Genomic DNA, 12,390 nt, shown 5'->3' on the forward strand with positions numbered 1-12,390 from the left:
ACCTTTGTTCAGAACAGGAGAGGGTTCTGTAGAAGGGTCATGGGACTTGAAACATTAACTGTTTCTGTCTCCACAGATGCAGCCAGACCTGCTGAGTTTCTCCAGCGATTTCTGTTTTGTGTGTTTCATATCTCCAGCATCCTCAATTCTTACATTGTGCATCCACATTTTACATCAAGTCATAATTTACATAATACTCTGCTTTTCTGAATTTTACAACGAAATGTATAACTTCATAATTATTAACATTATACTGCATCTGCTATGTGTTTGCCCACATATTGAAATTGTTTGAATCACCTTGAAGCTTCCTTTCATCTTCCTCACAATCTCATCTAGTTTTGTGTTGTCAGCCTTCGGGGTTTGTCACGGAAAGTCTAACAGAAATCTGAATTCCTATCCTCAAAACACTACAATTAGAGCTTTTGAAAGGGTTACAAGGAGCAAAGCCGGAAAAATGGAAATGAGACACACACCAGTCATTAGCTAATTAAATGGTGCAAACAATGCATCTAAATTTGTGCTTTATGGTTTTTGTTTTAATTCTGACTTGATGCCTTGTTACCCATTCATCCATCAATCAACATAGAGTTCAGTATTTCTGTGACATTTTCCAAACAATTCAAACACTGTGTTGCTCCACAGGACAATAACCCAGCTGAGATTTAATGTTCTGGTTCGACACAGGCGATTTCAGGGGCAATTAACTTCCTAGTGAGAAAGATTACTGGATCAAGCAACAATTAGGTACTTAATGTGCTGAGCGGTGAGCTTTTCATCCAATCAGGAGCATCCCCACTGAGGTTCCACCTCGCCTGTGGCTACAAGCCAATAAAGAGCATTTCTGGATGTTCAGGGAGTGTGGCCATTAAGAGCTGCACCAATGAAGAGATTTGGTTTAGTGGTGGGGGGTCTGGGGAGTTCATAATTTCAGGGGCAAGGATAGGCCAATGGCTTTCAGTGGCCACCTCCTACCCCAGTTGCCCCCAGGTTTGGGAAAATATGCAGCAGACAGGTTGATGTGGTTACCATTTCGGAGAGAAAGCCATTTTTCTTATCTGCCAGGAAGGCAGCTCATCAGGTCAGTCAGCATCAGAGGAACAGGCGAGTTGACGTTTCGGGTCAGGACCCTCCTTCGGAAATGGGGAGGGGGAAGGGAGCTGGGAAATAGAGAGAGGAGGGGTGGGGCTGGGGAAGGTAGGCCACCCCTCTCTCTATTTCCCAGCTCCCTTCCCCCTCCCCATTTCCGAAGGAGGGTCCCGACCCGAAACGTCAACTTTCCTGCTCTTCTGATGCTGCCTGGCCTGTTGTGTTCCTCCAGTTCCATACTGTGTTGTCTCTGACTCCAGCATCTGCAGTTCTTGCTATCTCATCAGGTCAGTGTTGTGTGAAGGACCATCAGTGGACATTAATTGACCACTTAACGCCCTTCACTGGTAACAGGTCACCCAGGGACCTCCTTGATAATTGCTGAGGTGGTGGAATAGAGGTGATTATCTCTCTGGCACTAATCCCCACCCCTCAATTATCTAGTCTTCCTCGCCAACTTTGGGGATGAGAAAAATCATCATTCAATGTTTTTAAGTCTTTCATATCACCTACGGTATAACAACATACTGGAATAGCACTTCTCATAGTTTGAAAGAACTCAACATGAGCATTTTCAATAAGAATTTTCTCAATCAGCTACAGAAGGAAATATCAGGACAAACCACCAAATACTTGGTCCAAAGGGGTAGATTTTAATGAATATCTTTAAGCAGAAGAAAGGGACAGAGAGTTAAAGGCAGGGAATACCAGAGCTTAAAGCCAAAGTGGCTAAAACAATCCTAGTCTCCACTGAGTAATCCATTACTTCAAACTCTATTTCAGCACTTGTATTTTAAGGATGAAGCTGCAGTTATATAGTGCCTTTGACAACCTCAGGGGGAATGTCTGCAAGGGGAACATTTGATCTCTATCAGCAAGTTTGGACTGCATAAGAACAAAAAAATAATTGGAGTGGTGGTAGATCATTCGACCCATTGAGTCTGCACCGCCATTCAATCTCATCATGCCTAATCTGTACATCAACTTCTATCCCATTCTCATTGTGATTCACTTGGTGCACAAGACATTGTGGATAAAGGAGACAGTTACAGCTTGTCAATAACAAACATAGAATTGCTGGAAAAGCTCAGCAAGTTTGGCAGCGTCTGTGGAGAGAAATCAGAGTTAATGTTTTGGGTCGAGTGACCCTTCCTCAGTCCTGAGGAATGTTAACTCTGATTTCCCTTCACGGATGCTGCCAGACCTGCTGAGCTTTGCCAGCAATTTCTGTTTTTGGTTTTGATTTACAACATCCACAGTTCTTTCGGTTTGTATATAACTTGTTAATGTTGTTTTGTAAATTGGAGCTTGTTTTATCAAAAATAAGTCTTTTCTTAAGTCTTATTTTTGTGTCTCTCAAGGGGTAATTATACTTAACTATAAGTACATTACAAAGCAGTTCAAGCCCAACATTATAGAAACAAAAAAAATTTCATTTGAGCATTGCACTCATAGGTACGCCCATCCAAATGGAAATCCGAATTATTTACCAAATATGACCAGAAACTATTTACAATAGAAGCTACCAGGGTTCTATATGTTAACAGACCTTTGGGATATCATCAAGGAAGAAAGGCCTTACATAGTGACATTTACCCACTGTGTACTGGGGGCAGCATTGCCAAGGTTTTAGTGGTTCCCTCAACACACACTTGAAGCTTGGAATGTGCCAGTTTGCAACACTCAGCTGAGGACAACTCTTTGATTGAGTTAGTCAATAAATTAGGGAAGCAGGGTGGCTCGGTGGTTAGCGCTGCTGCCTCCCAGCACCAGGGACCTGGGTTTGATCCCCTGAGATGAGTGTGTGTGTGTGTGAGAGAGAGAACTCGTGTGAACTGCAGGGCTAGGCTGGGGAGGGGGTTAGGGTTATTTGGAGGGTTAGTGTGCACTCGATGGACCGAATGGCCTGCTTCCATATTGTAGGGTGTCCTGAAGTCTTTGTGTCTTTAGACACCCTCGAGCGTTTCACAGTCAATTAAATTCTTTTTGAAACAGTGGCCAATCAAACAAGCATTGGCGCAGCCTGCAGTATAACTGCCAACCCAGCCGGTTACAAATTGTAGGTATCATTGGAAAGTTGGAATGATCAGTTTCAGACGAAATTGCTATACTGGAATGTCCATGAATTGAAGCGTAAATTGGACTCAGTGCCTTTCTGAGTTTAACCCCACGCTCCCGAGGGTTGGTTTACAGCGTAGCGGCTGGGACCAGGTCTCCAGCCCACTGCCCATGGCTATATCCCCGGCTACTTACTGCAATGGGTCTGGCTGTGGTGTGCGGCCAGCGGAGAGTCCCTGGACATTGTGCCGAGACTCGGTACGCGGCAGTGGAGGCTCGCTTTCTCTCCTCTCTCCAAGGACCCGGCACCTTCTCCTTATGTTTTCCCTTTCGTCTAATCTGCTCAACACGCGGCTGGTTCTCACGCCCTCCCCCATAATCTGTCAACAAGGAAATAAGGAGGCAGTTTTAACAAAGACAGGGAAGTTAAAGAGAGAGAGGGAGGGAATTTAGCAAAGAGATAGTGAGACAAGGAGTTTGTCAAAGGGAGGCAGAGATGGGGAATTTGGCAAAGGGAGAGAGAGTTTGGGGAGAAGTCAGAGATGGGGAACTTGGTAAAGAGAAAGCCAGGAGAGAGGGAACTTAAGAAGAGGCTAGGGAAAGAGAGAACAAGACAAAGAACCAAGAGGTGTTGTGGTGATTCCAAAACCGAACCTCTGACCTGTGTTTGATGTGCCCTGTGTAGTAAAGGTGGAGCCTACAGATGTAGTAGGTGAACTGTAAAAATGTCTCCATGCCTCAGGTGCTCTTCGAGGACCTCTGTTTGGTTGGTATAAAGTGTGGCCAGAGTTGCTACATACCTAGAACAGAGGCCATTGGCTGTGGAGATAGTAGGAACTGCAGATGCTGGAGAATCCGAGATAACAAGCTGTAGAGCTGGATGAACACAGCAGGCCAAGCAGCATCAGAGGAGCAGGAAAGCTGACGTTTCGGGTCTGGACCCTTCTTCAGAAATGATGGCCCCATTTCTGAAGAAGGGTCTAGGCCCGAAGCACCAGCTTTCCTGCTCCTCTGATGCTGCTTGGCCTGCCGTGTTCATCGAGCTCTACACCTTGTTATTTCATTGGCTGTGGATGTAGCCTGATGCCTCACTGGGGTAATTAAAGGATCCTGCTGCACCATTGGGGGTAATTATAGGGCCTGCTGAGTTTTCTGAACAGACACCATCAAGTAAGTGCTAGGTGTTGCCCTTAGCAGCATCTCCAATTACTGCCAGGCAAACATTTACATATGCAAATTGTCTGCCCACTACTACCAGGTGGGTTTTTGTTCCCACCTCCATCCTTAGCAAGGTCAGCCAGAGAATGTAAGATCATAAGCAGAAGTAGGCCACTCAGCCCCTTGAGTCTGTTCTGCCATTCAATTAGATCATGGCCTCAATTCCACTTACTTGCCTGCCTCACCCTCATTAACCCTTGATCAAAGGAACAATAGAGCAGGTATCTCATCAGCCCACCCACTAGATGCCCTGTCCTAACTTATTCCTGGTTCCACCTTGGAGACTATCTTAGCAAGACAGGTAACGTTCTGCCTATAACTCCGTGCCATTATGGAGACTGGAACTCACATGTAGACCAGACTAGGTAAAGATGACACAAACTTCTTCCTGAAAGGTATCAATAAACTCATAGTCATTAAAACACAATCTTATTAGTTATATCTGGTGGCACCTCATGTCACCTTGGTATGATAATGTTGGCCAATCACTTTTGAATCAGACATCTCTGATTGGGGGAAGAGAGATAGTTTATTCACTCTAACTGAACTCCGTATGATTTAAAACACCTCTTAGTTCATAGAATCCCTACAGTGCAGAAACAGGCCCTTCAACCCAACATGTCCACACCAACCCTGACTCATCCCTGAACATTATGGGCAACTTAGCATGGCCAATCCACCTAGCCTGCACATCTTTGGACTGTGGGAGGAAACTGGAGCACCCAGAGAAAACCCACACAGACACAGGGAGAGTGTGCAAACTCCACACAGACAGTTACCCGAGGCTGGAATCGAACCCGGGACCCTGGCGCTGTGAGGCTATAGTGCTAACCACTAAGTAAATCAAGTAAACTAATTAAGTTTTCAAAAGATTTATCCTCTTAAAGGAATGCTAACAAAGCTTTGAAGGAAATTCATTAAATGAAGTTTTTGGGGGGAGTGGCAGGGAAATGATGCACTTTTTTCCTCCTTGGCTGCCTACCACAGAAACTTCAAGCAATACCAGTGGATTGTAGAGCTCCCTCTTCACCCATGCTGCCATGTCTCTTTCAAATCTGTTAAAAAAAATCCCTTTAAGAGAAAATGCAACAAAAACAAACATTTAAAGGAAACTGATGAGAATTCAGTTGTGTTTGGGGACTGAGGAGGTGTTTCAGTCCCCATGGTGTTCACTGGTTACTGAGGAATGTCCTCTATTGAGTATGGAATACAAACTAATCAGCAAGTTAATAAATAACCAGCCTCTTAAAGGGATACCATAAGAAAAACAAAACTTGAAACGAAAGTTGTTGAAACAAAGTGTTATCGTTGGGGGCAATGATGTGTTTCAGCCCGTCTAAATTGTCCCATTATACTATTAAAATTAACCAATCAGGAATGAATAATTTAGTTAACTAATTAAACAATAGTGATTAGTGATAAGCTTTTAATGTCCCATAATATATGCTCAAGTAGTTGTCCAATAATTGTGCCCCACTTATATATACTTAACGTTATTTTACACAATTAATATTTAATGCCTTTATGGTGCCCAGAATTGGACATAATGATCTGTCAAGGCCTAACTAGAGGTTTAGATAGTTTTAACCAACCTGTTCGGAAATGTTGACACGCCTCTGGGCAAGTGGGGCTTGAACCCAGATCTTCTCGAGGCAGGAATATTATCACTGTGTCACAAAAACCCTGACCTAATTAGAGTTTTTTAAAGGTTTAGCAGAAATTCTGTCCTTGGTATCATCTCCTTTAATCAATAATAACATCTCAGTCATTCCTAACTCTCATATACCCAAGACTGACAACTAAATAATCAATGTATACATTTTAATTGTGTCTATTCAACAGAGTTAATTGTATAAATACAGGAACTAGCTTGTCCTCCAAGGGAAGGGTTTATGGGGCTTTTCCATTATGAGTTTTCAATTCCATAACAGATTGGTTCAAGGGTTAATTCAACTCACTGTAGTGTAATCTGTCCCTGATGACATTTGAGATGAATCTGTTAGAGTTCAGAGTGGAGAAAGCAAACTGATTGTGAGCAGAGGGTGGATGATAAGAGCTCCCTTTGTATGGCAAATCTCTGACATGAGTTTCAGAGACTGTGGAGGAAGCCTGACGCAAGGGTTAGATTATTTCAAGCATCTCTGAAGAGCTGTACAAAAGTTCTTCAGTAGTTTTTATTGCTGGGGAATTGCCGAACCTGAAACCTTGGGACACTGAACAATAGGTTTCTTCAATGAAACCTTCAGTCTTCTGTACAGGAGTCATGTTAGAATTTATATTTTTATAATACTCTGCACACTCTCAGGACGTTCCCAAACCATTTTACAGCCAGTAAAGCACTTATTGAAAGTAATCACTGTTGAAATGTGGGATAAGTGGTTGGTAACTTGCTTGGAGCAAGATTCCACGAACAGCATCGTTGGATTTGGGGTAGGCTGAATGGCCTGCTCCTGTACTGTAACCACTGTGATTATAGAGTCATACAGCATGGAAACAGACTCTTCGGTCCCACTAGTCCATACCAACCAAATTTCCCAAACTAAACTAGTCCTGTTTGGCCCATATGCCTCTAAACCTTTCCTATTAATGTATCTTTCCAAAAGTCTTTTAAATTTCTGTGATTATCTGGTTCAGCTGTTGATTGATGGATAAATTTCAGTAAGAACAGCAAGAAAGCCCCCCTGCTCTTCTATAGGATCCTTCTTGTCCACTTAAGAGGAATGACAGTGCTTCAGTTTCATCTTAAAAGAAATACTCACTTCTGAAAGGGCTGCACTCCCTCTGTACTTCAATGGTGATTAATGACAAGCTTTTAATGTCCTGTAATATGTGCTCAAGTAGTTGTCCAATAATTGTGCTGCACTTATATATACTTAACCTTAATTTGCACAATTAATATCTATTGCCTTTATGGTGCCCAGAATTGGATATAATGATCTCTCGAGGCCTAACTGGAGTTTTAGATAGTTTTAACCTCTGTACTTCGGCAAAGTGAATTCTTAGATTTAGTATTTAAGTCTCTGGAATATGGTTTTATCCACAGCCAACTTAAAGGCAAGATTTCTACCCTGTCTTCCATGGCTGACATTAGATATCAATGATATGCACTTGTCACAGGTTAGGACAGAGGATGGGGTGTGGCATTGCAATCAGCAGGAAAGGAAGCACAGTCACGGACAGAGAGAGAGAGAGAGGGAGCGGGGGGGCCCAATGTGTGGAAACTCTCCAGGCAGTGAGTTAACCATGGTTGATGTTTCTTTTGCTAAACATTTCTTCAAGGTTATGCAGGGAGAGGCTTCTGTCGGTACACACCCCGCAAGTCACCCCACCCCGCCTTTGCTGTTACCATCTCCCTCCTGTAGCTGCAGCAGGGTTAGCCTGACGTCCAGCGACAGGCTCCTAGTGTTAAAGCCAGCACCACACAGATAGGTGGGGTCAGATGCACGACAGAGTTGAGATGGTTGTCTGTTCTCCTTCACCAACCCGACCTCCGACATCCTCTAAACACCCAAGATGGGAAATCCAGCATTACATATAATACTTGTATATGACTGACTTCTCCAAACATGTTATAAATTGGTTAATAATTAACCAGGAAAGGCAACAGGTTTGCTAGGTGGTAATTTCATTGAATAGTTTCTAATCACCATCTGGGAGCAGAACAAGATAACAGCCTTACAATGAAACATGGCCCACTGTTCTCTGGTTAAAGGGACAGTGTTACTTAAGGTTGTAACTCTCTACTCCTGCATTACCTATTCAGCTAAAAGCAAGCTGTCTGCACAAATAAAATCTATTAACAGGAAAACTAAAGGCATGAGATTCAAGACACCATTGTGCTAATGCATATCCTGGTCTTATGACATAGTGGGTATTTTATCCTGCATCTTTCCTTTCCAAATCAAACTATTGAGATAATAATTGCTTCCAGAGACAGGTAATGCAGATAGAAGCAAAATGCTGCAGATGCTGGAAATCTGAAATAAAGTTAGAAAGTACCAGAGAAACACAGCAGATCTGGCAGCATCTGTGTACAGAGTTAATGTCTTAAGCCTGATATGCCTGTTCTTCAGAACAGATCATGTAGATATAATTGTAATAGCGAGCACTGAACCAGGGATTTGAGTCCAAAATTAACAAGATCTAGATTAAAAAATATTTTTTGGTGCCCACAAAAATGAACGGCCAACCAAAGAAAGCATTAATTAGCCTGAATGTGTAACAAATTTTTTACAGTATTTCAGAATACCCCAAAGTACTTTGCTACTGTTGAAATAGTTTTGAAGTGTCACCATTGTTGCAGGAAATGCAAGAGTAAATTTAAAAGCTGCACTGTCATAATTATCTTTCTGTTACATGAAAGAAGAATACTACTAATGCTCAATCTAAAATGAGATAGTGGGAGTACTCAGCATGACTGGCAGCATGTGCAGGGAGAGAAACAGTTAATTTGTTTTTAGTTGTTTATGTCTATTCTTTGAAGAAAACATCATATTTTCCCACCACAGATGCTGCCAAAAGTATTGAACATTTTCACCATTTTTGTTTTAGGTGATTGTGATTGATGGATAAGTGTGGGCCAGTATATCATGGAGCACTCTCTTCTCCTTCAACATTATATTTCCTTAGATTAATGTCTCATCTGAAAGACTGCACCTCTGACAGTACAGCACTCTCTCAGTCTATTACCAGGATGTCAGTGTGAATTTTGTCCTCAGTCTCTGGAGTAGGAGTTGTACCCATGACCTAACATACTTTTCTCTGAACTAAAGTTAGTAACTTTTACTAGCACATCTACTTTGACTGACCCTACAGTGTACTCGGGCTCCCGGGAGCACGGAATTTGTCCTGTTTACATTGTAGAGGGAGCTTTGAAATACCATCTGCGCTGTCTGAAAACACTGTCAGGTCTGCTCTAAAAGGGGCAGCATCACCTCACTTAGAGTTACGCAGTAGGTGTGTATGTCAGTACCACCCTAAATGAAGGGAACATGAGACAGCTTGTATTTACGTGAATGCTGGCTTGCTGGATCGCTGAATATAGGGGATTTGTGAGTTATAATGACTGACTGGGATTTGAATCATAAAAGTTTGCAGCACAAAGTTGGCTATTCGGCCCAGCACATCCATGTCTGGCCAATGAGATACCACCCACTCTAATCCCACTTACCATCTCCTCAGGGGCATACCTTTGTAGGTTTGAGTCAATATCCTTTTTAAAATGTGGTGAGGGTTTCTTCGTCTCCTGCTCTTTTAGGTATTGAATTCCAGATCCTCACTGTCCCCTGGTGAAAAAAAATCCCTTTGAACCCCCTTTTACTCACTTACCTCTGACCCTAAATTATTACCCTCTGGTCATGAACCCACCAGCCAAGGGAAAGGGGAATAGAATGGTTAGGGAGGCCCTATCTAGAGTTCTCATCAGTTTATACATTCCAATTAGGCATCTCCTCAGCCTCCTCTGTTCCAAACAAAATAACCCTCATCGATCCAATCTTTCCTCGTAACTAAAATTCTCCAGCCTGGACAACATCTCAGTAAATCTCCTCTGCAGATGGCCTAAGCAGTATTTTACACAGTTTCAACGTAATCTCCCTACTCTTCTATTCTGTGCTGTGGGTGATAAAGGCGAGTATGAGTCTTGACCATCTCATTCATTCTTCCTGCCCTGGCACCTTCTGGAGGACTTGGTGCAGTGTCGGCTGTAGGCAGCAGGGTTTTAGCTTATATGAAGGTTACAATAAGATGGGGGATAGGAGGTTGACCAGAAAGTCATTGGAATGGGTAAATATGGAGGTGATAAAACCGTAGATCTGGGGGTCAGTACCGGAGTCAGTGTTGGAGATGAGTGACATCACTGGAGAGACAGCAGTTGAAGTTGTGATAGAGCCATGTGGGTTCAACAACGCAACTCAAGGTCACTTCAGACATGGACTAGATAAACAAATCCACCTTGAGCTAGTGGTGAGAGAGACACATAGGATTGGAAGCACGCTTGCAGTGAGGTCTAAAAATTGATAAGCTTGATCTTCTTGTTTAACTGGAGAGAAATGTTCCTCACCCAATAGTGGATGCCAGGAAACAAGAGAAATGGTCACAGCAGACAGTGATAAGATAGAACTATGTGTCATCAGCGCACAAGTGGAATCTGACACATGTTTCTGGATGATGTTGCCAAGGGGCAACAGTGGATGGGGTGGGGGGGTGGGGGCAAAGATAAATTATTGGGGGACACTCAGAGATAACAGTGCAGAAATGGGAAGAAAACCCATTGCAAGAGATTGCAGGGCTACAGTTGGTAAGGGTAGAACAGAACCAAGCGAAGGCAGTCCCACTGAGCTGGCCAATGAAGAAAAGGCATTGTGAGAGAATGGTGAGATTGAACTGAACCTGATAACTATTGCTATCAGATCCCGTTCACAAATCCAACTTGCATTCAGATTTGCAAAGACATCACTGAAATCCAGACTGGTTTCAGCTTCCAGTCGAAGATAGCACATGTCTCTTATTCTCCTTTCATCAAGCACCTTGGTACAGCCTCTTGTGTGAGTGGAATTTGGTATAAAATCATTTCTAGTTCGCTGGGATCTTGACAGACATCAGCCAAGAAGGAAAAAAAAAGCACATGCAAGCTTCCACCAATAATGTAAAAGAAGTTAAAATCATTTAATATCGAGATTTATATTTCAATTAACAGATTGACTTTTGTAACAGAGACTGTAGGAGAATTGATCAGTCCTTTATTGTGTGTGCTAGATGCAGATGGCAACATTTAATGAAAATTACTCTTCCTGTGACAACTTCAAAGAACAGACAAACAAATAAGTGAATAGATGAAAAATTGCCTCAAATAAATATGGCAAACATTGTAACAAAGTGAAATAAGCTCAGTTTGTATACGGGACTGATTAGGTCTAAGCTAGTCAACTGAGAATGGGAGGGAATTGGTTCCCAGTAAAAGCACAAAACAGCAAAAGATGATTGGTTCATTGTAAGAGATATCATTTTCTACCTGACGCTCAGTAGATAGTTTGAACCAGAAGATTGTCAGTTGAAGTCCCACTCCAGATATTTGAACAACAGACACTCCAATGCACTGAGGGATTGCTGCATTGTCAGAGATACCATTAATCTGAAGCCGCAACCATTTTCTGGATGTGAAAGATCCCATGATCTCTATATTCTAGAAGAGCTGGGCAATTTTTTGAGTTATCCTGGCCAGTATCTAACCCTCATCCAGTGTCACTGAAATTGGATTATCTGGTTATTAATCACCTTGCTGCATGTGGAATCTTGCTGTGCATCCATTGGCAACCATGCTTACCACCTTCCAACAGTGACTACATTTCAAAAAGTACTTCACTGGCTGTAAAGCACTTTGATATATCCTAGGGCAGTGAGAGACTTACAAGGAATGATACTTAGAAGCCTCATTGAAATTTCAAACCCCATGGATCTGATGCCTGTCAATGTATAAGATCCAAGTGCTATCCCAGGGTAACACAGGATGAAACTTTATGAGAATAAGCACCACCAGCGAATTGCAAGCAGACTGGATGGTCCATCAGAAACGTTCATGCCCACTGCTCATCAGTTTCCACCCACTACAGACAAAGATCCAGCAATATGATACTGGTGGTGGGGTGGGGGTGTGTTTTTCCCGATATCAGACCAGTTCATTGAAAATTGGAGTTCAGTTTTGCTCACTGTCCTTGAAGCCACAGTCGCTGGTTGCCTTGATGTCAAGACCAATCACACTCACCTCCCCTCTGGAGTTCAGCTTTTCCATCTACGTTTTCCGTCCAAGGCTGTAATGAGGTCAGGACCTAAGTGATGTGGTCGAAACAAAGTGAACATCAATGAACAGATTATTGCTCAGTAGGTGCTGCTTGATAGCACTGTCAATGACACTATTTATTACTTTGCTAATGGTTTAGATCGACCTAATGGAGTGGTAGTTGAATCGGATCTACTTTTTGTGGTTTATCCCAGGAAACTTCCCCACTTTGTCAGGTCGTTGCCAAT

The 12,390-nt window shown here is 42.7% G+C and overlaps 2 protein-coding genes across 4 annotated transcripts in view; one reads left to right on the forward strand and one right to left on the reverse strand.

Moving 5' to 3' along the window:
- Positions 1-3,505, reverse strand: part of rbpjl (recombination signal binding protein for immunoglobulin kappa J region-like) — a 52,903-nt gene extending 49,398 nt beyond the window's left edge. The window contains exon 1 of the mRNA XM_048608524.1: positions 3,343-3,505. Within this exon, the coding sequence (XP_048464481.1) occupies positions 3,343-3,391 (49 nt within the window). The 5' untranslated portion in view covers positions 3,392-3,505. The remainder of the gene's footprint in view (positions 1-3,342) is intronic.
- matn4 (matrilin 4) overlaps positions 1-12,390 on the forward strand; it is a 57,160-nt gene that overhangs the window by 14,251 nt on the left and 30,519 nt on the right. The gene's annotated exons all lie outside the window — the stretch shown is intronic.

This window comes from Rhincodon typus, chromosome 19 (assembly GCF_021869965.1).
Source record: "Rhincodon typus isolate 14 chromosome 19, sRhiTyp1.1, whole genome shotgun sequence".
NCBI lineage: Eukaryota > Metazoa > Chordata > Chondrichthyes > Orectolobiformes > Rhincodontidae > Rhincodon > Rhincodon typus.